Here is a 27,500-nt window from a genome sequence, read left to right as displayed (position 1 = left end):
ATTCCCAAGAGCATTTGAAAACAATGGTTTATGCAAAATTTGGGGGGCAAACAAAGTGTATTATGGGGAATTCGAAAATAGAGAATGGCAACGAAGATCGAAAGTAATGTTGAAAATGTAAAGAGGGTACCAACCTTGAAGAATGTACAGTCAGCATCTAATTCCTCTTCGGAAAGCCCTGCTTTGCCTAAAACTTCAAGTTTATTCTGAATTAGTGGCCTGCAAAAAAAACGACAATTGAAAATTATGAGTACCGGTACTTACTCGATTAAACGAGGCAGATAGAAGCCAAATAAAACGCTGCACCCAATCAGAAGGATTGGGTGTTTATTCGCGAATTACACTCTCCATAGGAAAGAAAATGAGACATTACGACTTCAAACATGTTTCTGTTTTACGTAATATTTACAAATTATTTACCCTGAAAGATGTCGGATAAACGCCGCGGCCTTTAATCGAGTAAATACGGTATGATAAGACACTGGAAACAGTTTTAAGCCACGCACAGGTACAAGTCACAGATGGTCAGTGTCCAGGAAAGGCCAAGACGGCAGCATGTGAAGCAAATTAGCTGACATGCCTCGACAGCTTCTCCTGGTTCCTGCATGGTCTCCTCAGATTTTTAACACCTAAAAAGATCTTGTCAACTTCGTCAAAAAAGGTCACTTGTAATGGGGCCAAGATTCCTGTGTCCGCATCCAGCCCTTCCCAAAACATTTTGTATAAGGCTTTAATAAAAAATGTTCAATCCTGGGACCAAGCGGTCACACAAAAAAATCAGTTAAAAAAATCTTCTCACCAAAGGTAGTCATCTGCCGTCTTTTTAGCTACAAGGTAATGAATGTTGACAGAATTCTTCTGGCCGATCCTATAAACACGATCCTCGGCCTGCAGAAGAGCCTGGCATTTACAAACAAATGAAATCAACCATCTCACAAATTCTACATCAGCTACTAATACTTTAATTGGTGATTCGATAATTTTTCTTCTTCTCCTTTTCTTATAATTATAATTAGCGATCTCAGTTCCGTCAAAATTTCGAACCAAAACTATATCAAGACAAAATTTTAGGAAAACGAGCACTCTCAGCTGTCAATCATTCCCTGAACAAACGCAACCAATAATAGCGCAGTCGAGGCCCTATTATGAAGTACTGTGCGAAAGTGCTCGGAGCAAAAAACTAAATTGTTTAACTTCATTAATATATTGCGTCTATTTCGCCTACGAAGTTTAGAGTTGTAAGAAAAATTTGTCTCCATTCCAAGCCTTTGTTCATAAACAGGCCGGATACAAGAAAAGGAGTTTTAAAAAGTAAAGGAAACGCATGGACTAAAGCCATTATTTTGAGCCGTTTTCGTTTTTATCAAAGGTAAGTGACTCGTGCACACATTTCCCAGACCTGTGCATCGCGCAGTCACATTGACAGCATCATTGAACGATGCGGCCAACCAACCACCAAAGTGAGCGAATGTGAGAGAATGTTTAACACATATATTAAATGAAAGGTGTTACAATTGAACCCACTGGGAACACCTTTCATTTAATATATGTGTTAAACATTCGCTCACTTTGGCGATTGGTTGGCCGCATCGTTCAATGATGCTCTCAATGTGACTGCGCGATGCAGTTATGAGCTATGCTGTCAGTCGATATTTGACTCTGTGGCTGCGTGATGTAGCTCGAGTCAAATACCCACATTTCACCCTTGCTCCCCACAGTCTCCAGTAGCTCAGTGGTTACAGCATCCGTACTAGATCACGGAGGGTCGTGGGTTCGAATCCCATCTGGGGCTCGGATTTTTCCGAGTTCCCAGTGGGTTCAATTGTAACACCTTTCATTTAATACAATGAAGCATTCACATTAAAATGATATGCAAATACTTGGAACAAACTTTTTATTTCCAAAAGATTTGAATTGGATACAAAATTGAGTAAGCCAAATTAGTCTACTGGCACGGGTGCCAAAAAAGATCTCGGCAAACTTTATTTACACTACACCATTTTTACCGTACCAAAAACACCGTGCCAAAATTTTTGGGCCCACGTAACTTCTCTTGGAGACATGCGCAGTTCAATCATAATCAAGAACGTCCGCTTGATTTTGGTGGAGAATGAGCAGCCATCTTGAAACGTACGCAAAAAAACCGCTAGCCTATATGAATTAAGGCTCAAATTTGGCCCGTTAAAGTGTTAACACTACTTGTTCTATCCGAATCGTGCCGATTTTCTCAGCACCCGCACCATTTTCACCCGTGCTCGGACTACCTCGCCGAAGGTCCCAGCACGGACAAAACGACAAAATTTATTGAAAATTAGAAATAAATAATTACATTTCTTTCCCCCCGCAAATAGCTTATAAACTAATCGAGGCGGGGAGAACTGAGGACATACTACAAGTACAAGGTTATCTATAGATGGACTAAATAACGGGTAAAAATTTTGGTTTGGCACGGATGAAATTTGCTACGGAGAGGTTTCATACACCGCAAATTTTATCCGAGCCAAACCTTTTTTTTGGGACCCATGCCAATTTCACCCGAGCCGTGCTAAAAACTTTCTGTAGTGCAAACCGGGCTAAAGTGTATTATGGGGAATGTGAAAATAGAAAATAGGCCACTTTCGATATATTAAAATTCAGCTTGAAAGAGAGGTTTAGAGGACAAAGACAAAGGAAAGTGGATGATATGCAAATATTTTTCACATTAATGCATTCCAACTTGTTTCTATTGTTTTTGTCCTCACTGCCTCGCTATCAAGCTGAATATTGAAAATGGCCTATTTTTCTATTCGTGAAAAAAATAAAATAATTGACTCACCCCGGGGTTCCAGAAAAGCTCGGCAAACACGACCGCGTTGGCCTCGGTAAGAGTCAAACCTACGAAGTAGAGGTACCAAACACGTGCAGTACAGCGAGGATTCTACGTACTCGTCGGATATAGTTAATTTATACGGGTTTTAGCGGTTTGCTGCAAATCAATGATCTGTTGTCCACGACTAATTTGGATTATTTCTAGTCAACGAAGGTAAGATATATTTTGAGTAGTTTGCAACCAATCTCTAGCGAAATACTGGTGGACGAACAAAAATGTAATTTGTGATAATCGGTATTGACATAAATTAATATTTTGCCGACAAGGAACAGAGATCTGGGTGCGAGCGTCGTTCGCGTGGGCTTAGCCCTTCGTCAGAGCGATTCACGTCAGAAGGGCTCAGCTCGAAACGTCAGCTTTTAGAATCTCTGTACGGTGGCCATTTACATTATCAACTCCGATAATAAAACCAAATTTTTGTATATATTACTTCCCCACCGACGCAGCACCACAGTTTCTTTAGAAACTATTCCCTTCATTCATGCAGTCGTTGCGTAGTTCACTCACATTGACAATCGCAGATTTCTGTTAGGGGTGCAGGGATGGCGCAGTGGGCACCAGTGAAGCCCAGGTTCAATTCCAGATTCGTTGTCATATGTGGGTTGAGTTTATTGGTTCTTTACTGTGCTCCGGGAAGTTTTTTCTCCGGCTATTCCGCTTTTCCTCTTTCCCCAAAAAGCAAACCTTGATTTGATTTGCGTAAATTTGTTGATTTTTTCAGTTTACAGTGTCCCAAATTAGTCCCCCAGCGCTAGAAAAGTAGACATTTTCCTTTCGCGAAGTTTTTGTCGTCGCTGCCTTTCTAGTCGCTTTAACTCCCTATTCAAGCAGACGTTTCTGCATTACTGCCTCTTTCAAGAACAAAAACAATTGGTGGGAAATTGAGCTTTGATTATTAGCAGTTGCGTGCAAATGAAGTTCTTGCGCGAGCCAAGAGCTTTGCGCGGTAGAGAGATCCTAACAGAGCGCGAGGTGAGATCGAGATCGATGTCGATGGCACACCGATCAAATTTGTCCACTGGGAATTCGGTTAACGATATAAGAGCCTCAACTTCCATTTAAGGGATCACCCTGAATTTAGCACGTGCGCTTTCGAAATTTTCAAAATTTGAAACGATTTCTGGATCGCAGAGGCTTTCTGCAGTTTACCTGTGTTAGCAGCAGTGATAGACAGCACGGCTACCAAGCAACCTTCATCCTTCTGAAATTGATCGCACAGACTCTGTCTGACACCGGCGGGTGTGTTGCCATCGATACGAATGAACCTATATTTCTAAGAAAGCACACCAAAAAGAAAAGAGATTGGTTAACGATCTCAGAGAACTTCACGGGTAGGCGTTAGACAAAATTTCAAGAACCTGGAAGACCCTTTACTCTCTCAAAATCGTTCAAACCACAATTTCCCCAATCTGAATGTAAGACAGAGTACGCGACTTAACAAAATTGTACCTGGCTTCTGAGGGAAAACCGTTCTCGTTTTTGTCGAAGTATTCGTTGCACAACATCCCAAATGATCCTAATCCGTGGCCTTTCATCCGATTTTGAATCAGACGGCACATTTTATTATGCAGCTATGGACTTACCTTCTGAGTGAGGCAAGTACATATAGCGTCCAACATGCCTTTGTGATGAGCAAAAACCAGAAATTTTCGACCACCTTCCAGCAGGTCTAAAATATAATCCCTTTAAATAAAAGTAAAGAATGTCAGCGAAATATCCGAAACTTGTCAGAAAAATCAAGGTGTCCAGCTTCAAACACAAATCGTGAATCATAAAACAAACTAGGCTGCATGACAGAAAATCTTTTCATTGTTTAAAGTTGAAAGTTTGTGACCGCTCAAGTATATGAGACTCATTGCGTCGAACATCTGTTAGACAACATGCGCTTACCTGACCGCTGGGATCTTACTGGCACAAGTTTCGAAAAAGTAATGGAGTAGGGCTCCGTGCTGTTCTTTTTGCTGAAAGAAAGAGTAATAACCGCGTGAACCAGGCTGAAGAATGGGCGCTTAGAAGATTAGGAGTTTCCGCAGAGCAGACGCAATCACAAGGTCCTGCCTTCCCAACACATCTAATTTCAAGTTACAGGGAAGTGAAAAGAGTAATGGGAGACCCTGTGCAGGCACTTGTAAAACAGACTACTGCTTCACAGAACCGCGCTGTCGGCCAGCTTGTTAGCCTTCCAATTATGTCCCGTGTCATCATAAGGCGAACTTCGCAAGTCTCTTGGGGTAATACAGTTACACAAAGAAATGGCCTTGTATCATGAGGTTTTCATTTCAACTCTATTGAAACAGCATACCGGAATGGCTTTTTCTTAACCCTTGCCCGCTCGTAGACGCTTCTTCAATTGAGCACGTTTCAGTGGCGCGCAGAATGACATGATATAAACCTTTTGAAAAAAGTACCTTGGCTTTCGATACTTCTTTAGCAGCTCTTTCCAGAGTCTTGGTTTTAACGAGTGATGGATCCAACAAAACCTAAAGGGTAACGAAGAGGAGAGGTTCACGGCATGAGTTATGTTGCTGACAAAGAAACAGTTAGCAATTTTTAGAGAAGCCATTTTCGATTAAGTGACGCGAGCAAAAAAAACAGAGAGAAATTTCGGCGACAAAACGATAACACGCACTCTCAGGAAGAAACGAGCATCGCCCAACGTCAAAATTGTTTCAAATACTTTATCTTGGTTCTTTAATTGACAAAGTGCCCCACTGGTCCGCGGGCTCAACAACGTCACTCACGGTCCTCAAATGTATAAATGAAACTATAAGTGGTAGATGAGTGAAAAAGAGACCTGGGGCCCGTTTCTCGAAAGTCCCGAAAACTTTCGGGCCCGAAAGCCATTTGTGAAACTGCCGACCGCTTGCCTTGTTTTGGAAAGCCCATCTTTTGAAATGCTTTCAAGGGAACAAAAAGAAAAAGGACTGTGAAGTTTGACGACTTAAACCCTCTCCGTTCTTGAGATACAAAAGGAAATGCGACACCCGAAAATGGCCCGTAACGTTTCGGGACCTTCGAGAAACGGGTCCCTGGCTTCCCCAGGTGTTCTACTAGCACAATGGGGAGACCATCTGACCAGTGTTACGGAGGTCGCAGATTAGGGGTGGCGAATGGTTCTTCAAAAACTCTGGGTCTCGCAAAATTGTAGTCGAATTTCACGGGTCTCGCAGTCTCGTTTTTTGAGCGGTTATGTGCGTCTCGCAGTCTCGTTTTTTATATGAAGGTGTCAAACACTTTGAAGTCTCGGTCTCGCAATCTAAAAAGTCAAAATGTCTCGGGCTCGCAAAGAAAAACGCTGGTCTCGCCGTCTCGCAAAGTCTCGCATTTACCATTCACCACCCCTCAGATTGAAATCCTGCCTGGGACCTTGATTTTTCAGTTGTCCTTTTGCACGTCGCTACATCAAGCGACAAGGTTTAGCTTTTGCCTGTTGTGGTGTGACAGCAGCTACTTACAAAGCGTTGTACTGCAAAACCCCTTTCGACAGACAACTGAAAACAGCTCTACAATGATTTACATGTAATAAAAATACCATTTGTCGCCGCTTGGAAGGCAACTGTGAAAGAACATCTTTCTTCAATCGCCTGCAAAAGATGTAAAATAATCTTTAAAACTGGGTGCTATCGAATGTAAGCCCAAGGAAAAGTAAACCCGTCATGATAAAGTGCTTTCTCACTTCTTGGTTGTTTGCTAGGATTAGTTAGAGTTACAAGTGATCGAGCAACTGGCTGAATGACGGTTTGACTCTATGATCCACCAAACACTGTCTGACTGATACATTTAACAACCATGCGACTGACTGACTAACCCTCAACTGATTATAACTGACTTACAGACTTGCTGATGACTTAGAAACAAGTCATATCGTGGACCACGCAAGTTTGATAGTGTTTGATTTGTTTAAAAGAGCTCTCACTTAGGCGTTTCTCAGTAGTGGTTGATGAGTCATTTCGTCTAAGTGCCTGACTTGCTTACTGCGTCAGACTGGCTTACTGCATGACTAAGGTCCTGTTCTATTGGAATCGACGGTTTTAACTGCAACAGAAAACGATCTTAATGACTGACTGACTTAATCATTGATTGATTGATTGATTGATTGCGAGATTATCATCTACATCTACATCACCATATTCCAGCAGTCGGCAAAGTCCCTTTTTGACATGTGGCTGTTTCTGCTGAGGTGGCCTCACACACCACAAGCCTTTTTAGAAACATCAGCGCCAAGCCGGCCACTTCTGCTGGAGAGAACTGGACAGCCACAACACCAGGGACTTCATCCCCTACTCTTCTCAAATAGTGTGTGGGTTCTTTAACGTCCCACAGGGAACTTCTTGTGAGACTGGGCCTACGGTTTAGAGTCCTTATCCGATAAGACTTGAAAGTCTAACCATTTGCAGATTACAAAGGTAGCACTTTCTCCTCAGTTATTTTAAGATCCTGAGTGTTGATCCGGCCGGGGTCCCAACCCACGACCTCCCGCATGACACCCCGATGCTCAACCACCTGAGCCACCGGTGCGCGGTGCAAGTGTATCATGCAAGTTCTGCTTCAAATTGTTGCATTTTCTTTGCAAACTTTGCCGGCCTTTCTGACAAAAGGAAAGCGCTCTAAGTCAATGACAAGTGAACTTACCAAGTAATTGACTAGTTGGAATAATGAATCACTAGCACTGGCTAGCGTTCTAGCAGACTGAGGGGCTGGATGACCAGTCTGTCGACTGACCAAAACACCGACAGGTCTATTGACGGACTACCAGAAAAGAGAACTTCTATTGGTTTATATGTGGATTTTTACCTGATCATTAGCTTTTCTTCCAGTAAGAGCTGAAGTTCTTGCATATTGGACGCCCCAGAGAAATCCCATCCAAAGCGATTCTGAAAAGAACATTATTTCATATTTAGCACACTGACTAACACGTGAGAAATGACAAGGAATCACTTCAGCTTCTAACTAGAAAAAAACAAAACAGTCCCAAAGAGCTTTTCAGTACCTGCTGGCCAGCACAGTAACGAATTCCAAATTGATGAAACGTTGGAAACAATCCTGGTTGAACTGCACAGATCTGAGTATACAGCTCCAAGGGTCTCGAGAGAGCTGGGGTCCCGGATAACAAGATAACACGAGTAGCTGCCTGTGAATTTAAAGAAGGGATTACTGACAAGTAATGTGTTGTTTGAAATAAGTTACAACACTGAGGAATAACACTACTTATTCAAAGCATTTGGTAGAGCAAAGTAAGGGTTACTAATTAAAAGTAAATGTGCTCTTCCTATTTCTGGCATCAGTTTTTAATTCAGTTCAATTTAACTCATTCAAATCTGTTGCCGCCATTTTGAAGAAGGGTCCATTATTGGTCACCCTGCCACCCCATTTTTTCTGGAGCCAATTGTGATTGCGTCAGTCAAGCCTAAGGCTGTACCCTGTGGTTTAATTGGTTTCATTTTGGCAAGGCTCCCCGTTGTGTTTGAAAACCAATTTAAACAGAATTACATTTAGAAAAGTTAATTATGTCTCCAGACAATTAAGCATTATTCAAGAAGGTTATGGAGCATTATTTTTATTACCGGTTAATATATATTTGGAACACAAACCATAAAAAACCTTAACAAGACAAAGAAAACTAAAACAAAGCAGCACCAGTGCAAAGGCTAGAACTACAAGCACATCTGCATTTGACTACAACAATTTAGAGAAATTGAGAGTTTCGATGTTATATTCCTGAGGGTATAATAAATTTACATGTGGGCTAAGATCTTGGTAGATGTATATTCTAAGATCTTGGTAGATGTATATTTCACAGCAAGGACTTGGTGTTGATTAAAATTTTGTGGTACCTTAAGTAAGGGAAGTGCAGCTTGAGTTCTTGAAGCTTTATAATTCTTGATAAAATGACACTCATCCTGTGATGGAATGACAACAGAAGAGAGGAAAAAGGTGGATGGAGAAAAGAGATAAAAGCACAAGTGGCCAGGGTAGATGAAAGATGGATGGATGAGGGGATGAGTACAAAACAATTATTAAAAGGTTTAAATTCAAGCAGATAAAAAAGGGCAAGGCAGTCATGCGAAAGTATTGCTTAACAGTCCAATAAGTCAGTGTAGTAGTAGTAGACTTAATTTAAACTCGGATTAAAGAGTAACGCATAAGTGCTAATATCTCCGTAATATGGAGTGCAGTAATACAAATAAATTTAGAGGTTTATTTTTCAAACATCGACTCTTTTGAGAGGCAGGTACAGAAGTTGTTGTCAGAATTAAATGTCACAAAATAATGTCCAAAATAATATTGCTAAGATCAGCATTAAAAGGGTTCTCATACCAATTAGATCACTGTGTAGAATCAATATGGTAAAAGATGTCTCAAAACTAGTGAAAGGCAAAAATTAATCAGGTTACAAGTTTGTTTATTTAAGACTCTATTACACTGACCGAGACTACAAATTTCCGTCTTTCGAGTAATTATTTCTCACATCATTTTGAAAAACTGGCCATTAAGAGTTATAAAAAATATTGCATTATAGGTAACCTTCTCCTGGATCTTAAAGTCTTTGTAGCAGTTGTTAAAGTTCTTGCTGGAAAATGTAACACATCACCGTGACATTGCACCTTAATTTTTTTTCAGTCACAGGTAAGTCCGTTGTGAAAAACTCACAAAGCAAAAAACTTACCACTATAATGACCCTGAATTGCTTCCTTTTCACCTCCTCTACACATTTTGACAACAGGTCATAACTGATTATGTTAATGAGACCAGCTGTTGGGCTGTCCTTTCCTGTCAGGATGACATTGATGTGACCAGGGTCCACAGAGGGAAGCCACTTCATAAATGCCTATGAAGTAACAAGGTGATAAGTCAACTGAGAGAGCCTGACCTGTACCTTGCTATAAACGTCTTGAAGACTCCTTAAACTAGAAAATGTATATACAATGTAAGTTTAACCCATTGACTCTTGGGGGTTCCCCATTGATGAGTAAAATGCTCTGGTGTTAAACAGAGTAAAATACTAAAATAACTATGTATGGCCGGTTTAGGATGCTTAAGCGGTGAAAGGGTTAAAACATGTAAGTTGCTTTACTTCAAGATAAGTCTTAAGATAAGGATTTCAGACAAGGAGTAATAGACCTAATCGGCTAACTCAATGTTGTACCCAATTCAAATCTCCCGGGATTAAGATTCTTTGTGTGTTGTATTTGCATGATAATGTAGCATTCATATGTAAATGATATGGAAATACCTGGAACAAAACGTTTTATTCCCAAAGGGTTTGAATTGGGTACAACATTGAGTTAGCGGTTAGAGGTTAGGTCTATGCTCAAAGCATCCAGGATGTGTTCTAGAATGCCCTCACTCTGGCATCGAACATCACAATATGATACAAAATTTTCTAGCAGTCTCAATTTCTATACCTAGGCAAGTATCCACTAATTTTGGCAACTGCCTAAATTTCAATTTCTTGCATCAAAGATTTGGGAATCTGTTCCCTTAAATTTCACAACAAAATTCCAAATTACAAATTCTTGCTGGTAGAATATCCTGTTGTTGTCCCTAAGTAGGTTTAGTTTACTTGACTTACAGTAAATTAAATTTCTAATAAAATGTACTGCCATCATTTATTTCACTATGTCAGTGGCCAACTAGAAAGCCTTTTCTACTTTGCCCACTTTCTTTGTTTGTGATACTTATCCATCAACCAGTCCTGATAGAGGCACATGATCCTTCTTTTTTCTTTTTTGGAACTGATCAGAGTATTGATCTTAATTTGGAGATTATACTGGAATTTGATGGCAGGTTGATGGTGTCTGTCATTTAAACACAGTATTCAGATTATTTTATTGACAGTTGTGACAAACTACCAGTACTTGTATTATTGGAATTAAGAAAGGGTTTAATAGATTTTTTGTCAGTTGATGTCCAAATTGAAAGTTTTTTTATATACATGGCTATTATGATAATTGAAAAACTGAGAAAAAAGAATTTTCTATCTGGTAGGAAAATAACAAGCTATTTAAATTTATGATCAAGTAATTTCCACAAATATTATTTTTAATGAGCATAAATCTTGTGCTCATCATTCCATGCCTTTCAAAACACTGGCAGTAAACTGACCTGTTGCCATGTTATCCGAAGTGAGGATGGTGTAATGACAAGAAGAGGCCACTCAGGTCGATAATAACATGCAACACACATGGCTTGGATTGTCTTACCCAGGCCCATATCGTCAGCTATCAGAACACGACCATCATGACGAATACTAAAACTAAATGAGAAGGAATTATCACTGCTGTAGAAATACATGCAATTTATATGATCACCTGATGGCAAAATTCCTTCTTGCATTTTTTTAGACCGTTCAACCCACATTAGAGACATTGTGATTCTGATGTTTAATAATGTTATCAGTTTATCAAACTCTAGTGATAGAAAGCCTATAGCCAGCAAATAGGCTATTCATCAGCTTATTTGAAGATTTGTTCTTGAATGGAGTACTGTCTAAGACAAGGGAATCCCATGGTTTGTCTCAAAATTGGTTTGCCTCATGAAACTGCTCTCACTGGTCATTCAAATCCCTCTTTTCAGCAAACACCTTATGCCCAATGTATGCAGGAAACTCCAAACAGAAAAAAATGTTGGTCACCTCACTCCATGTCGCTGAAATGGCATCAATGCATCAACAAGCTTAAAATCAACTGAGTTTAAGTTGATCTCATCGGTTGGCATTTCTTTCAAAATGCCTGGTGTAGTTTTCAGAAATGTTGAAATGACAGCTTTAGGCAATCCCTCCACGATCACATGTGCAGGTAATGACTTTACTGCTTGCACTGTGAAAATGAGGTAAAATTGACAATGATAATGATAATGACAATAATAATAACAATTTAAATGTGGCTAAATGTAATTTAGGCTAAGTTAAAATCAAGCCAATGCTGGTCAGCGGTGGTCCGGGAATCAGGCGCATTGAGGTGACATACGGGGTTTCTCGATTCGCACGTGCTGGTCGTTTCTGCTGTGTGAGGTGCTGTTTGTTTCAAGCAGCAAGCGTTCAGTTGTTCCGCTTTTTTCGTCTTTCCGTCGTCCTCGCAGTTATGACCGCCCGGCAAACCAACAACAGCTTAGCAGCGGCTCTCTCTTCTCTCAGTGCTCCATCAGCGCCGGTCTCCAGTACGAACACAAGCGGTATGTCTTCATTTGTGTCTTCGCAGTCCAGTGAGTCTGTTGTTGTTTCCTCGCCACTGGTGAGCGTTCCGGCTTCGGCAAATCCACTTCCGACGGCCTCAACTGCTGTTCTTTCACCTGATCTGGTGTCTCTCATTAATCAGGCTGTTCAGTCGGCTGTTCAGGCTTCGCAAAGGCAACCAGGACCAGCGATTGCGGATCCCGTCTCCTGTCCTGGCGCCAGTTCTTCATCTGCATCGTTGGGCGGTTTAGCTTCGACGTTTTTCGCCGCTGGAACGGGCTTTCCGCCTTCCCTTTCAAGCTCGTCGACCTCAGGTAGGCTTTCTCCTCTTGTCGTACCTACTTTTGTATCTACTTTTAACGCTCCGGTCCCGGCAATCGTCTCGTCTTCGGGGCAGGCTTTAAGTGGCGTTTCTGCTCAATTGCCGCCATCCATTGCACCGCTGTCTATTGTGAACTCGTTGGCGGATCAGCCGTTCGTCGTGGGCCCGGGCTACTCTCCCGTTCCTGCCAAGCTCGTTACGCAAATCTGTGGCGGAAAATTCGTTGACTTGTCGGAACTTTTAGCGGCGAATTTGGTCAGCTCAGAGACCGAGCCTCAGTTAATGCTCGATGGGCGTTTGGTTTTATCAGCTCCCCCGAAGAAACCTCGTCGGCGTATCGAGGATATCACCACTTGGACGGAAGCCTTCACGGTGTACTCGCTTGTCCTAACGTCGTTTTTCCCTCATCGTTGGAAAGATTTAACGTTGTACAAGTTATTAATCTTGCGGATTTCTCGCCAGTTTAGCGGACGGGTTTGGCTTGCTTACGATAAAGCTTTTCGCGAACACGCTGCGGCGACTTGGTTGGCCGATTGGTCGACCATGAACGCACAGCTCTTCACTTTTCACGCCGGTGGTGCTTCTCCTCGCAGCCCCAACCTCGGCACGTCGCCGGATTCCTCTGAACCAGTGGGTTCCAGCTCTTTGAGGATCCCTTGTATGTCCTGGAAAAAGGGAAGGTGCACCGCCCCTTATACGATTTGCCGCTATTATCATCGTTGCAGCACGTGTGGCGGCGCCCATCGTTCCGTATCATGCAGTTCTAGACCAGAATGTAAGCAGGAGAGTTCTGTCAGGCGCAGATCTCGGTCTCCGGCATTTAGTGCCTCAGCTGGCCAAAAAGCACGGTGTCAGTAACGATTGGCTCCAAGAAGTTTTCCCCTTCTCAGAACTTTAGAACATGTTGGGCGTACTTCGTTCATTATGTAGTTAGTGGTTTTTTTTTTTTTTCCTCGCGCCTTATTTGTGGCCTTTCGTTTTGTTCTAGTTCATGTCTTTTTTGTATTGAGTTTTTCACCTTATGGCAGGCAGACTTCTTTATACTGCATGCTTTATCGATTGTTCAGTTTCATTAGAATTTTTCACGGTTTTCTTTGCTTGCCCCTGCTGTGCTCTGGGCTTGTTGAATTAAACTTTTCTCACTGTTGCTGTGTTGCTGCCCTTACTTCAGGAGGGGGAGGGGGGGGGGGGGTAGGGTCGTTAGCGGGGAATTACCATCTCTCATTCTGTTTCCTTCCAGTCTCCAACCCCTTGCCCCCAGTGTCCGTGGTTAGCCCTCTAAAGCCTGAAGTGTTCGCTGCCAAGTTGTCCCAACATCCGGACCAACATCTTGTCGCCTTTGTCTTGGACGGCCTCAGGAATGGCTTTTGCCTGGGATTTCAGCATTCCAAGAAATTAAAATCAGCTAAGTCAAACAAGGCCTCTGCTAATCCACACTCCGAGGTCGTTGACCGCTACTTGGCTAACGAGGTCTCCCTTGGGAGGGTTGCAGGACCTTTTTCCTCCCCACCTTTCCCTCATTTGCATGTTAGCAGCTTTGGAGTTATCCCTAAAAAGGGTCAACCAGGCAAGTGGAGGCTCATCGTGGACCTGTCATCCCCCGGTGGGCTTAGTGTTAATGATGGCATTGACCCTGACGAGTTTACCATGCAATACATCACGGTTGATCAGATCATTCGTATGATCTCAAGCTATGGCTTAGGTGCCCTGATTGCTAAATTCGATGTTGAGGCAGCCTACCGCAACATAGCTGTCCATCGATCTGATTGATATCTCTTGGGTATGAGATGGCAGAAGCACTATTATGTTGATTTAGCGTTACCATTTGGCCTCCGCTCTGCTCCTTATATTTTCAATTCTGTGGCGGACATGGTGGAGTGGATTCTCCTACATACACACAATGTTTCTGCGCTGTTACATTATTTAGACGATTTTATTACTGCAGGACCGCCGGATACTAACCAATGTGCCGAGAACTTAGCCACTTCCATAGCTGTTTGCCGCTCCTTCAGACTTCCACTCCACCCGGATAAGTGCATTGGCCCGTCCACGCGTTTAGTTGTTTTGGGCATTGAGTTAGACTCAGTGGCTCAGGTGGCCTGCCTCCCCTCGGACAAGCTCCTTGCTTTACAGGTGCTGCTGCAGTCGTGGCGGAATCGTCGCTGGTGTACTCGGCGCGAACTGGAGTCCCTCATTGGCCACTTACATCATGCCGCCAAGGTCGTGTGGCCCGGTCGTACCTTCCTGCGTCGTATGATCAATCTGCTCCAGTGTTTTCGTAAACCGGACCATCCAATCCGCCTGAATTCTGAATTTCACCTGGATCTTCAGTGGTGGCTTCAGTTTTTGTCCTCTTGGCATGGCGTCTATTTTTGGTTGTTTCCCGGCATGTCGGCCACCCCTGACCTCGAAGTTACATCGGACGCATCCAGTTCCCTTGGCTTTGGTGCTTACTTCAATGGGGAGTGGTTCAGCGGCGCATGGGTTTCTTCTCAAGCCTCTCACTCTATCGCCTATAAAGAGTTGTTCCCGATTATCATTGCCGCTCATGTTTGGGGGCCCCACTTCGCCAGGCGCCATGTTCTGTTTCGCACCGACAATGTTTATATCCTCAACTCTAGAACATCCAGGATTCCCGTGTTAATGCGCTTGCTTCGCCATCTTCTCGCCTCAGCGGCTCGTTTCAATTTCTCCTTTGCCTCTCAGCATGTTCCGGGGGTTCATAATTGCATTGCTGACGCTTTGTCCCGCTTTCATTGGCAGGAGTTCCGGAGGTTAGCACCCCAGGCTCAGTCGCTTCCAGTTTCCATTCCACCTCATCTCCTGGAAGAATTGATCGGCTCTCATTAGAGCGGCAGTGCCAGTTCCTGTTAGCCCATGGTTTGGCTGACTCCACCCGGAGATCTTACGCATCTGGCCAGAGGAAATTTGTCAACTTCTGTGCGCATTTGGGCAAGTTGCATCCCAGTGGCTCCCCGTGCCCCACCGATGAATGGACATTGTGCCTCTTTGCCACTTTTCTGGCGGGATCGGTTCAGCACTCTTCGATCAAAGTTTACCTTTCAGCAGTTCATGCCCTGCATATCGAAGAAGGCTTCCCAGACCCTCTGGCGAACTGTCTACGTTTGCAGCGGGTTCTTTGTGGGATCAAACGGACCCAAGGTTCCCCTGAGGCTCAGCGCCTTCCTATTACGGATCACATTTTGATGATCATCTTTAGGTCTTTGGATTTATCTATTTTTGACCACTGCATGTTTTGGGCCGCCTGCAACCTAGCATATTTCGGCTTCCTCCGATCTGCTGAATTTACTGTTCCTAATTTGGCTAGTTTCACCCCGGCACTCCACTTAAGTGTCGGTGACATTTCGGTAGACTCTGACGCCAATCCTTCCTGCCTGCACGTGCGGATTAAAGCCTCCAAGACTGACCCTTTTCGGAGAGGCTGCTTTGTCCACATTGGCCGGGGACGCTTTCCTCTGTGCGCCCTTCAAGCTGTTTTGGCCTATTTGGCTGTGAGAGGGAACTCGGATGGCCCTCTCTTTCTTTTCCAGGATGGTCGGCCCCTAACTCGCGCTGTCCTCACTGCTCGTCTCAGAGAAATCCTTGCTGGAGCAGGTGTGTCGGGCAATTTCTCCAGTCACAGTTTTCGCATTGGTGCGGCCACGGTGGCAGCTCGCAACGGCATCCCCGATCACCTTATTCAGGCCTTGGGTCGTTGGTGTAGTTCAGGTTACCAGTCGTACATTCGCACTCCATCCGAGTCATTGGCTTCCCTCTCTTCTCATCTCGCGTCTGGCTCAGTTGGCTCGTGACCCAGGTATACGTGGGAATTCATGCGGATTGCAGGAAATCAAGCGGACCAGTCCTCTTCCGTTCTTTAGGGTCGCTTGTGGCTTGCTTGCGCCTGCCTGCAGTGTCTGGCCAGGACTCCTTTAATCAATCGGGAAGTCCTTGGCAATTTCCAGGTTCAGTTCCTACATCAGGCAGAACCTTCTTCATGCCTCGTGGCCGGAGGAGCTGTGGCGGACCTTGCTTTAGTGCCTCCTTTTCACCTTGCCTCGGTTAGCAGACCTCTCAGTCTTATTTCATGATCAGCTTCACGGTACTCGGGTAAGTGTCGTCCAGTGTCGTGTCTTGAGCTGGGGGTGGGTGCTTGTGTGAGTTTGGGTGGTGGCGCAGGTTCCACGTCATCCCTGTTCGCGGCCCCTTCGCCTTCCAAGCACCCTTGGGGGTGGTCTTTGGGTGGTGGCCGCTCGCAGAGTTGCCGTGGAGGCCTGTGTGCTCTGCTCATGGCCTGTGGCTCAAGCCTCGTTGCTCGCCCCGGAATCGCCGCCCACTTTGGCAGGCACCATCTCCAAGCTCGTCCATTGGCGATGAGTTTAAATGTGGCTAAATGTAATTTAGGCTAAGTTAAAATCAAGCCAATGCTGGTCAGCGGTGGTCCGGGAATCAGGCGCATTGAGGTGACATACAGGGTTTCTCGATTCGCACGTGCTGGTCGTTTCTGCTGTGTGAGGTGCTGTTTGTTTCAAGCAGCAAGCGTTCAGTTGTTCTGCTTTTTTCCCCTTCCCTTCCCTCCCTCATTGGTGGATTCGGTAAGTATAGGGTTGGTAAGTATCTCCACTGACTTGGTCAGTGTGACGGTGCCTGGTGGGTGGTGGCCGCTCGCAGAGTTGCCGTGGAGGCCTGTGTGCTCTGCTCATGGCCTGTGGCTCAAGCCTCGTTGCTCGCCCTGGAATCGCCGCCCACTTTGGCAGGCACCATCTCCAAGCTCGTCCATTGGCGATGAGTTTAACAATAATACTACTACTACTACTACTACTACTACTAATAATAATAATAATAATAATAATGGTTATACCAGTAGTTGTTGGTGTCCATCATTGGAGCACTAAGCAAAAGATTGGATATATAGCTTGACAAGCTGGGGATTACCATTGGATGGGATTGTTTCAGAAAACAGGTTATTGGGAACAGCAAGGATCCAAAAAGATGTTGGAAAGTTGAAAGAGAAGAAATCACCCAAGGGACCTTTGGCCGTTGGATATGGCTCGCTCCCTTGGTATCATGTCGTTACAACATCTACCGGAGCTATTTTAATTGATATTTCTCCTCAAAGACTTCCAAGTCTTTTTGGATAAGGACTATAAACCCATCAGAAGCACATGCAATGACCTTGAAGCCTGTAACTTGCAACTATTTTCCTTGGAACAAAGCTGGGGATTTTATGACACCAATTTTATGCCCAAATATCGACAAAAACAAGATCAAAGCTGTACGAGAGGGAAATTTTTAAACTTAAAAAACCCCAGCTATGAAGCAGAGTTAAAAGCTAAATAAGGTCACAAGCTTCTGACCCATATGATAAGCTGAGTCTGCCCGATGTTTAAGGATCCACACAATTTTCACAAAGAGTCAGGCACAGAGTTTCCCGTGAAAGAGCAATATAATTTTAACTTACTGAGTTTGACATAGTCGTCTAGAGAAAAGTCCCACTGCAGTGCTTTTGCATCTACAATAAACAGCATAATTAATTAAACTCAGAAATTATTAATGACAGAAATCTCAACAGTTTTTTTCCGTCAGGACTCACTCACTTGGATGAAACAAAATAATATTATTATATTAATCAGTCATTGTCACAAAGCTGCATACAACCTCTTTCATCTATTTAGGTATTGCACAAGTTCAATACTATCTGGGACCCAAAAAGAAAACCAACCAAAAAGAATATATTAATAACAATGTAGACGGAAAATTGAAATTAGCTAGTGCCAAAAATATTGAAAGCTCCCAGGCCCAGTCATAATAAATTAATTGATAACAATCTTGAGATCTCATCACTGAATTTCAGATCAATACCTAATTGCCACCAAAAAGATTTAGCTTCAGTCTAAAAATTCAACAATCTTGAGAGTGTCCAATCTTACCCGAACAAATTGTCCATAACCGCTCCCATCCTAAACCACCTCTGATCAACAAAATCAGTTTTTGACCTAGAGTAAATTTATCTATCTACGGTAAGTTTGGAGAACAGAATTCGCCATCATTTTGCCAATGAGTCTATGGGTAATGTTCAGATTACAAAACTTATAAGTTTTTCATCGAGGTGGTCAGTCTACCTACACGCAGTTCTAGACCTGATCACTACCCCAACCAAAAAACTCATCATCTAACACTAAAAGTACATGAATATTAAAGTATGGGTTATTGACCAAGCGTGAGGTCAAGATGGATGGATCTTGGCCAAGTTTTTTTTTCTGTGTGTTTACGCGAGTTCCATAAACAAGCTACAAGGTCAGTAAAGGATTTATTATAATACAGGATAAAGCACCAAAAAACGATCTTGGATCTTTGATTCTCCAGGACCAAGCAAGAAATCCTGAGCAGGCAAGATAGCTCCATCTTGCGTGCTTGGGTAGCCAATCACAGTGCCAGATTTGGTTCACCTTGGTTGCTCCCGGAGCTAGTCATAAAATAAAGCCTCCCATTAACCCAAGCAAAACATGTAGCCAACATGGTTAAGGACACAAACCCTTTTGCCGCAAAGCTGCTACCCACTGAAGAGTCTAAGCTGTTCCAAACTGAAGAGTATAATAATCTTTGATGCAAAACAAAGGTCATTCCTTTGAGGGAAAGGGTTGGAGAGGTCATAGCTGTTGAGCGGACGTCGGACATTAAATTATTGTTAATCTTTGTGCCCCTAAGCTGCTCCCCATTGCCTAGTGAAATCACCTAACATTAGACAGGTAAAAGAAAAATAACTTTGTTTAACATCTCTAGTTCCTTCAACTTATGAGGCTGGTATCAATGAAAGCCAACGGTGCACCCTTTCCCCCCCCCCCCCCCCTCCCCCCTCCATCTGTTAGTGCTCCATTACATGGATATTTAAAGTTATACATGTAGCTACACCGATTGGAGGAAATTTGAGACAGATATTGAAATAACTGATGATCGAGTTGGGAACCTCTTGCTCCGAAAGCCATGCACTAACCAACCAAGCTACGCCTGCTCCTAAAGTAATTCTAGAAGTGTCACTCCTTGGAGAGAGAGGGTGTGGACAAAGTCGTTTTGTTCCGGTGTTCAGTCTTCTAATACTCAGTTCCAACCCTCAATCATCTAACTTTGAACCTCAGCAAACCCACTGGCAGTTGGTATTAGTTGTAATTATCCTTAACCAATGGTTAGTGTTGACCATACTTCCATCAAAATGGCCTTCAGGAGGCAATTAGGTCCAGGGTTATAATAAGAATAATAATTATTATAATTATCGTTATTGTTATTGCATGCTCAGTTTTTATAAACATCATTAAAGTGCCTATCACCTAAACACACTTTTCCACAAGTTTTATTTCTTCTCCGAAATCGTCCCAAATACATTTGCGCTAGATTATGGAATGGCATCCAAGTAAATGTGAGGGAGGCAAGACCTCCTTTCTTTCAAGCCTGCCCTACGGGCCAATATGGGCCATTAGATTTTTGTAGCTTTTACATTAAGTGTTTATCGTATATTTGTACTGATAGATTGTTGGTGGTTTCTAGAATATTTATAAATTGTATTGATAAATTTTATCTTGTAAATAGTTTGATAAATTTTCTGTTGTATTTTTAGTTCACGTACATGTTACAAGCCTCCGGCTCCTGTGTGTTTTACGTGATTAAATAATTATTATCATTATTATTATTGTGTTGTGTTCAGAACCTTTTGATTGAAAATTTCACCATGTTATTGGATTTGAAAGACGGGAAAAGTGGTCATACTTTGATCAATAACTGAGCAATGAAGGGGTATGGGTTCGATACCGGGTTGACGTCACAAATTAATTTGCATTGAGATAGCTCTTGAAAACAGCAATGCAAATTAATTTGTGACATAAAATAGTCTGGCTTTAGACAGAGTAAAATCTGGTAAGCCTCACTCCCACGGGTCGGTGGGTCTTGACAAACTGAGAGCCTGCAAGACATGCGAATCATGTGAGTTTCGCATTTGAAGTCTAAGCACCCATTTCAAATAGTGCTGATAAACAGTATTTATTTAAGTGATCTATCCACCCATTTCAAAACGGTTAGCTTTAAATAACTGCGGAGCTCACATGTTAACTCAACTGGCTCGCAAGCTGACTTACATAGCTTGCATGTTGACTTACATGGCTAGTTGACTCGCATATTTTACGACCTCTGGGTCAATGGGTTAATGAAACGGACATGACCTTGTTTAGCTAGAGAATTGTGGTCGATCTGCCCTGAGTCAATTAAGGTTTATTACCAAATCATAAAAAGACAAGCCCTTAGTTTGCTTGACAGCTCAATAATGATAATGGTACACACACTTGAATCCCACTGAAGTTCAGGCTTCCCTTTAACATTAAGAAAAAAGTACAATAAAATAGACCATACTCATAAATGGTGACCAAGAAATTATTTTTTTGTCTTTGTGCTACTCATCCTCACTCGCCTCACCTTGGAGCAAAAATTCTTTTGAATTTTGTTCCTGCTAACGAGGCCAATGCAGATGATTAGCATAAAGAGAAAAGAGTACATACTTAGCCGCCATTTATGAATACCGTCGAAACAGGATTCAACTCCAGCCTCACTTTGATTCAAAGGCCAGGTAACTAAGCACACAACTAGAAATATACTTACCATATTTCCTACTTGCTATTGTTTTAAAAATCCCAATGAGCTGTGGTTGGTAAGGTACCACAACAGCAAACCTTTCCCTGCTAATCAACACACAGCTTCCCTTCACTTCCTTTTCAGGTTTCCTAACATTCGAGCTAGACGAACCACCTATCTTTGAAGGTCCTGCTCCACTATTTACCGCGTTTGACGCACTTGTTGAAGGAGGATTTAAAGTTTTAGAATTCTTTAAAACAGTTAATGAGGGATCATTCTGATTACGACAAAATTTGGACAAGGTGCTTTGAAACGAATTTAATGAACATGGGTTGCTCGAGGTTTTATTTATTGACGAAACAGCACCCGATGATCCTTGTGATTTCGCACTGGGGTCGATCAGTGAATCTTTAGCATAACCACCAGTATTTGTTGACATGTTCACGTTGCCTTTCGTTTGGCCCATGTCCGACCGTGAGTTTGCGTTATTTCCAGTTGAATGCCATGTTTGAGGCATAGACGTGTTCCCTGCGCTCGAAGGAAGCAATGCATGTCCGTTCTGGGGGGCTGAGACTGCAAAACCGTTGATAAATTTGCCCGTTTTCTCCCTGGAAGTCGCTGACGATGCACTTGAAGTTGTCTGCCGCTGTCGTTGACTCAAGAGAGCGGCTCGTTTCTCGAGAGCTTTTCGGCGATTCTCTGCAATCCTCTTTTTTTGTTCTTCTGTTAAGCCTCCGGAAGACATGGATGCTATGCAATTTAGAATCTAACGCGTTATAATTGGCAGCAATTTCAGGCATTTAGTTGACCTGTGCTTCGAAATCGCCGCCATGACTAGATTGACCGCTGACCACATAAGAAATCATTAAAAAATTACCCAACAACCATTTCAAGTTTGAACATTGCACATGCAACGTGAAAGTTGCAAGAAAGGGTTTCAGTGAATCGCGAAAAATAACGAAGTTTGGTTTAGTTTACAGCCAGTGCGAAGAATTCTTATTTTAGAGAAGGTTAATATTTGATTTTTAGGGCCATCAAAGCTTTGTGAAATGCCGTTGTTTACTTGCATCACATGTCGAGTGTCTTTCGCGGACGGTGAAATACAACGTCGCCATTACAAAACTGACTGGCATCGTTATAATCTCAAGAGGAAAGTCGCAGAAATGCCGCCTGTGACTGCAGAAGTGTTTCAGCAAAAAGTCTTGGCGCAAAAAGCAGAACTTGAAGCCCAGCATCAAACGAAATCGACGACGATGCACTGCCACTTGTGTGGGAAAACTTTCTGTTCGGAAAATGCTCACAGTAACCATTTGAGCTCAAAGAGGCACAAAGAAATGGAAGCTAACAAAATCAAGAAAGAAGAGAGTGTGATCGTTTCGACGACCAAGGAAAAAGGCAAGCCATTTCAGCAACAGAACGTCAAACGTAAAAGTGCTTTGTCATCGCCCAACCATCATAATGACGATGGCGATGATGATGATGACATTGACGATACTGAGGACGATGAAGACATTGAAGAAGGCACACTTGACGTGGAAGACTGTCTGTTCTGTGTACATCACAGTGATAGCTTAGAGGAAAATCTGAAGCACATGACACACTACCATAGCTTCTTTATCCCAGACCTTGAATTTGTTGTAGATCTAAAAGGGCTGATGGAGTATTTGGGTGAAAAGGTTGGACTGGGTAACATGTGTCTTTACTGTAATGACAAAGGGAAGAACTTTTACTCTATTGAAGCAGCTCAGTGTCACATGGTCGACAAAGGTCATACAAAAATCAAATACGATGGAGATGCAATTCTGGAATATGCTGACTTTTATGATTTCACCAGTAGTTACCCTGATTACAATTCAGATGAAGAAAATCAGAGTGAGGAAGTTGAAGTGAGAGATGATGCCCTTGCAGTCAGTGAAAAAACACTTGAACTTTGCTTACCATCGGGTGCTAAGGCCGGCCATCGGAGTTTACGCCACATCTTCAAGCAGAATATCCCTCCTGAAAGACGTCATCATTCTAAAGTGATCCGAAATATCATGGCTGATTATAGAGCTCTTGGTTGGCAAGGCACCATTGGATGTGCTTCTCGACAGAAAGTAAGAGATATCAGGCAGAAGTGCACAAAGCAGGCAAAACGAACTGTAGATGTATCTGTGAAAGCCAACAAACTGCAAAAGTATTTTAGATCTCAGATAGATTTTTAGGCAGCCAGTTCAAAAACATGCTTAAAATTTTGAGAGCTCAAGGAATGGAATATAGGTTTCCATTTTGAATCTGTTTGAGTACTTGTACAATGTACTACTTTCTGTGTATCAATAGTACCACAAAAGCAAGCCACTTTGTTGACAGAACATTGAAAGTAAAACTGTTTTGTCATAATCTAATCATCATGATGATGACAACAATGTAGAAGTAACACTTGAAGTGGTTCTGTCCACTTAATAGCGATAGCCTTTAATAAAGAAAATCTCCTTGTACCAGCTAATCATCTCAATAATCTACATGTAATCAAGGAGGTACTCTGTCACTAAAAGGACATGCAGTGTTGTATTTCCTTTTGATATTGGGCAGAACCAGAAAAGTCACATTTCAAATAGATGTTTGGGCAGTTACCCACTTTCGTTTGTGGATTACGGACCAATCAGAGGCCGTTTTCCAGTTTTGGATGAACTTGTGTTTTGTCTGGCATTCTTTCGGAGCATGTGATTGGCTATGTACAACACAATTTCTGGTCAATGCTGATGCGTTTATTTAAATAGAGGGCTAACAGTCGGTGAGCGAAAGTGGTTTTTCGTTTCAGTAGACGTTTGTGGGGGAGGAATGCATGACGAAGCCCTTAGAATGTCTGCATGGGAGGCTATAGTGCAGTTAGCCGAATGATTTTGCAAATTTTAATATTGCCTACATCCCCTCAAGCCATCTTGCCATTTTTTAAACTTTGGCTACTTCACAAAAACAAGTGTTAAAATTGCATACATGTTAATGGCATAATGTGTGTAATTCCGTATAACTCGATTCTGAAGATCATTGCTCTGGCAGTGCAATAGTGGACAGCCTTCACTTGAGTCAGGCTAGTTTGTTCAGAAAGTAAATTTTGTCCACTCAGTATTAAATGAACTGAGATTGGTATTTTAGTAACACTATTATTGCAAAGGATAAAATGTCAACATTTCTAGAGTGTAAGAAATGTTTTGATTGCGTGACGTGTTGTTTTTACAGTTTTGAGAAATCGTTACTCTTATTTTTTCATGTTGCCAAGTGATTTAACTATCGAATTTCGAATCATGTGATTTTTGAGAGCACATAGGTCGGGAGCGAGTGATCTGTTCGGTTGATTGTTAGACATTCTAGGGTTTTATAGGTATTAAATATGTTTTTTCTACAACGCGAGTCTTCAGTGTCACAGGGAATTGGGGCCAGCAATTAGATTCCCCACACTGAAAGGTGGCGACCCTGCCAGGACGAACTAGGACTTAACAGGATCACAAGGTTATTTCTTCGTACTAAAATCAACACACGTTGCAGTGAGTGGAAAATTATTGTTCACTTCAGCATGGCTCAAACGGAGGACAAATTTAGGAAACAGCTGGAAGTAGCGAAGTTAAAACTTGACGAAATCGAGGAAATTTTAGCGAGTGGAAATGCAGAGGATATTTCTGGGGCGTACGAACAAATTGGAGAATTGATTAAACGTTTGGAAAAATCAAAGGATGCGACCGCCGATTACTTGATGGAGACGGACAAAGACTTGGAGTACATTAAACAATGGACAATGGATCACAAAGAGGACATTTCACCATTCAGAAAAGTACGCGCCCAAATAAAGGGTAAAATGGAGGAAATCGCACGTAAAGAAACAGAATTGGAACTTGAGAAGCAATTGTATATTCAACACAAGGTGAACGAAGAGCAGACGAAGCTCAAATTGCATCAACAAAAGGAGATTGAGGAGGCTATTTTTCTTCAAAACCAAAGAGAAGAAGAGTGGTACAGAAAAAAGCTGGAATTTGAAAAGGAAATTACAGAGAGTCAGTTACAACGTATGGAAGAAGCGAAAGCCGGGAAAAACACAACTGCGCCGCAATCAGTGAAATTACAGAAATACACAATAACGCCCTTTTCCGGAGATTACAAAGATTGGTTGCGGTTCTGGAATCAATTTACGGTCGAAGTGGATGGCTCCGCGATTTCAGAAATAAGTAAGTTCAATTATCTTCTGGAGCTAGTAAAAGGCAAGCCAAAAGAAGACATCCTCGGGCTGCCGCACACAGAGGATGGATACGGCGAAGCGAAGCGGATTTTAGAGGAAACATATGGAAAGGATATCAAAGTCCACAAGGCGCTCATAAAAGAGATGGAAGAACTTCCGGTCATATTTAACATTCACAAGATCGCGATCATTCACGATTTCTATAACAGGCTCTCAAGAGTAGTACGCACCCTTAATACAATGAAGAAGCTAGCGTCTGCTCAAAGTATGGTGTATACGCTAATGGATAAGCTGGGTCCGGTGCGAGAAATACTTGTTCAAAGGGATGACGGCTGGGAGGAATGGGGGTTGGAACAACTCGTGGAGAACTTACGGAGGTACGTGGAGAGAAACCCCTTGAGAGACAGCGAAGACAACAAAAGGAAAACGGAAGATTTCAAGCACCGCCCGTGGATAAAAGAAAAGGAAAAGCTGCTTTTCGGTAACAATGGGGGAAAGACAGGCCGCAAACCTAATTGCGTGTACTGCAATTCTCAAGAGCATAACAGCCTTAACTGTACGAAAGTACTTGACATAGCCGCCAGACGAGCTATATTACAAAAGAGTGGATTGTGCTGGAACTGCACTGGTGGAGGTCATGGCGTGACGCAATGCAAATCAAGAGGATGCAAAAACTGTAACAGGAAACATCACACCTCCATATGCGACCAAGAAAAATCTACACTTGATCAATTTCATAATCCAAGAGTTGAGAAAAGTATGAGTGCGCTAATGAACCACGCGAGTACACTTCACCCGACAGTACTAGCAAAAATTGGGGAAGAGGAAGTGCGTGTGATGTTTGATTCGGGCGCCGGGAGTTCCTACTTGTGCACAGATGTGATAACCAAACTCAACTTGAAACCTTCGAGGAAAGAGCAACGCTGCATAGAACAGATGTATGGGACTATGCGGAAAATCGTAGAAGTATACTGTGTTACCGTACATTCACTTGCTGTAGAAGGGTTTTCAATTGACGTCGAATGTATTAACGCCGAAAAACACGTACTGACACACCTGCCTAATCCAAACATCAAGGCCCTAAAGAAACAGTGCGGCAGATTCAGGAGATTAACCTTTAGTGAGGAAGCGACAAGAAGCGACACTCTGCCAGTCCATATCATTCTGGGGGCAGCAGATTACCAGCGGGTTCGTACTACAGAACCATTGATCCTTGGGGTGGATCCTAATAAAGATCCAGGCGCGGAATTCACTATGCTTGGTTGGACTGTCTATGGACGTCGACCGGTGACAGAAAGTGTCACAGCAGAGAAGCAATTCCTCCTCACAACCGGTCAAGAAGAGTTCGAGAAGCTGTGTTCGCTGGACGTTTTAGGGCTCAAAGATACAAGGTCAACAAAGAACAAGAGCATCCACGAAGATTTTCTCCAGCAGCTCAATATAACGCAAGGGGGCTTCTATGAAACAAGGTTGCCATGGAAGGAGGATCATGTACCACTTCCGAGTAACAAGAAATTGTCAGTGGCTCGACTGAACAGTACAATCAGGAAGCTGGAGAGAATGGGGAAGCTGGAGGACTATGATCAAATAATGCAGGAACAAGTGGCCGCTGGAATTATGGAACCTGTACCCCCTCATCAAACGGGCGAGGTAGTGCACTACATTCCCCACCAGGCAGTCATTCGAGAGCAAGCAGAAACGACCAAGATGAGAATTGTCTACGATTGTTCATCAAGGGCCGACACGCAGACCCCCTCTCTCAATGATTGTTTGGAGACTGGACGGCCACTACAGCCTCTCCTGTTTGACATTCTTCTCCGGAACCGGATGCGGAAACACTGTGTTACCGGAGACATTCAGAAAGCGTTCCTCCAAATTCGGGTACACGAACAAGATAGAGATGCACAGCGGGTCCTATGGTACGACAACCTAACGGACAGAAACATAGCGGAGTACCGTTTTACGCGAGTGATATTCGGAGCCACGTCAAGTCCATACATTCTTGGGGCGACTCTACAGAAGCACATTAAGGGTTACAACGAAACGTTCAAGGCCACAGCGCAGGCGCTTTTAGAAGACACCTATGTCGATGACATTCAAGGGGGAGGCGATGTGGAAGAAGACGCGGCTACATTTAAAGAAGAGGCTTCCAATATAATGTCAGAGGGCGGTTTTACCCTACACAAATGGCACAGTAACGTGGAACAATTAAATTCAGTTGAGAAAGTGACAGAAGGAGAAGAGACGTACGCCAAGAGTCTGGTGGGAAACAGAGGAAACAGAGAAACCAGAATCTTGGGCACACTGT

General features: G+C 42.9%; 4 protein-coding genes across 4 annotated transcripts in view; 3 read left to right on the top strand and 1 right to left on the bottom strand.

Moving 5' to 3' along the window:
- The window catches only part of LOC137967991 (SWI/SNF-related matrix-associated actin-dependent regulator of chromatin subfamily A-like protein 1), a 25,020-nt gene extending 3,175 nt beyond the window's left edge, over window positions 1-21,845 (bottom strand). The window contains exons 1-16 of the mRNA XM_068814606.1: window positions 21,010-21,845; window positions 17,828-17,878; window positions 11,505-11,688; window positions 10,976-11,126; window positions 9,537-9,698; window positions 8,704-8,769; window positions 7,860-8,000; window positions 7,664-7,743; window positions 6,402-6,453; window positions 5,278-5,349; window positions 4,760-4,830; window positions 4,453-4,552; window positions 4,019-4,142; window positions 2,816-2,874; window positions 800-900; window positions 135-219 (exon numbers count right to left, since the gene is read on the bottom strand). Coding sequence (XP_068670707.1) covers window positions 135-219; window positions 800-900; window positions 2,816-2,874; window positions 4,019-4,142; window positions 4,453-4,552; window positions 4,760-4,830; window positions 5,278-5,349; window positions 6,402-6,453; window positions 7,664-7,743; window positions 7,860-8,000; window positions 8,704-8,769; window positions 9,537-9,698; window positions 10,976-11,126; window positions 11,505-11,688; window positions 17,828-17,878; window positions 21,010-21,727 — 2,217 coding nt within the window. The 5' untranslated portion in view covers window positions 21,728-21,845. The remainder of the gene's footprint in view (window positions 1-134; window positions 220-799; window positions 901-2,815; window positions 2,875-4,018; window positions 4,143-4,452; window positions 4,553-4,759; window positions 4,831-5,277; window positions 5,350-6,401; window positions 6,454-7,663; window positions 7,744-7,859; window positions 8,001-8,703; window positions 8,770-9,536; window positions 9,699-10,975; window positions 11,127-11,504; window positions 11,689-17,827; window positions 17,879-21,009) is intronic.
- On the top strand, window positions 14,236-16,279 carry LOC137967992 (uncharacterized). Its single transcript, XM_068814607.1, has 2 exons — window positions 14,236-14,946; window positions 15,141-16,279. Exons 1-2 carry the CDS (start codon window positions 14,236-14,238, stop codon window positions 16,176-16,178), a joined length of 1,749 nt encoding a protein of 582 aa, XP_068670708.1. The 3' UTR covers window positions 16,179-16,279.
- A 37-nt stretch (window positions 21,846-21,882) lies between the features above and the next one.
- On the top strand, window positions 21,883-23,459 carry LOC137967989 (cytoplasmic 60S subunit biogenesis factor ZNF622-like). Its single transcript, XM_068814604.1, has one exon. The coding sequence runs from the start codon at window positions 22,032-22,034 to the stop codon at window positions 23,184-23,186; it is 1,155 nt and encodes a 384-aa protein (XP_068670705.1). The 5' UTR covers window positions 21,883-22,031; the 3' UTR covers window positions 23,187-23,459.
- Window positions 23,460-24,535: 1,076 nt separating this feature from the next.
- LOC137968773 (uncharacterized) overlaps window positions 24,536-27,500 on the top strand; it is a 5,382-nt gene continuing 2,417 nt past the window's right edge. The window contains exon 1 of the mRNA XM_068815264.1: window positions 24,536-27,500. This exon is cut by the window's right edge and continues 2,417 nt beyond it. Within this exon, the coding sequence (XP_068671365.1) occupies window positions 24,536-27,500 (2,965 nt within the window).

This window comes from Montipora foliosa, chromosome 8 (assembly GCF_036669935.1).
Source record: "Montipora foliosa isolate CH-2021 chromosome 8, ASM3666993v2, whole genome shotgun sequence".
NCBI classification, from domain to species: Eukaryota; Metazoa; Cnidaria; class Anthozoa; order Scleractinia; family Acroporidae; genus Montipora; species Montipora foliosa.
The sequence above is the reverse complement of the archived record's forward strand: the minus strand, read 5'-3'. Positions and strand labels throughout refer to the sequence as shown.

Excerpts from the sequence above, each read along its gene's own strand:
- LOC137967992 (XM_068814607.1), top strand. The coding sequence starts at position 14,236 with ATGGTGGAGTGGATTCTCCTACATACACACAATGTTTCTGCGCTGTTA. Across the intron at positions 14,947-15,140 it reads CCCACTTCGCCAGGCGCCAT|GTTAGCACCCCAGGCTCAGT; the intron begins GTTCTGTTTCGC and ends GGAGTTCCGGAG.
- LOC137967989 (XM_068814604.1), top strand. The coding sequence starts at position 22,032 with ATGCCGTTGTTTACTTGCATCACATGTCGAGTGTCTTTCGCGGACGGT.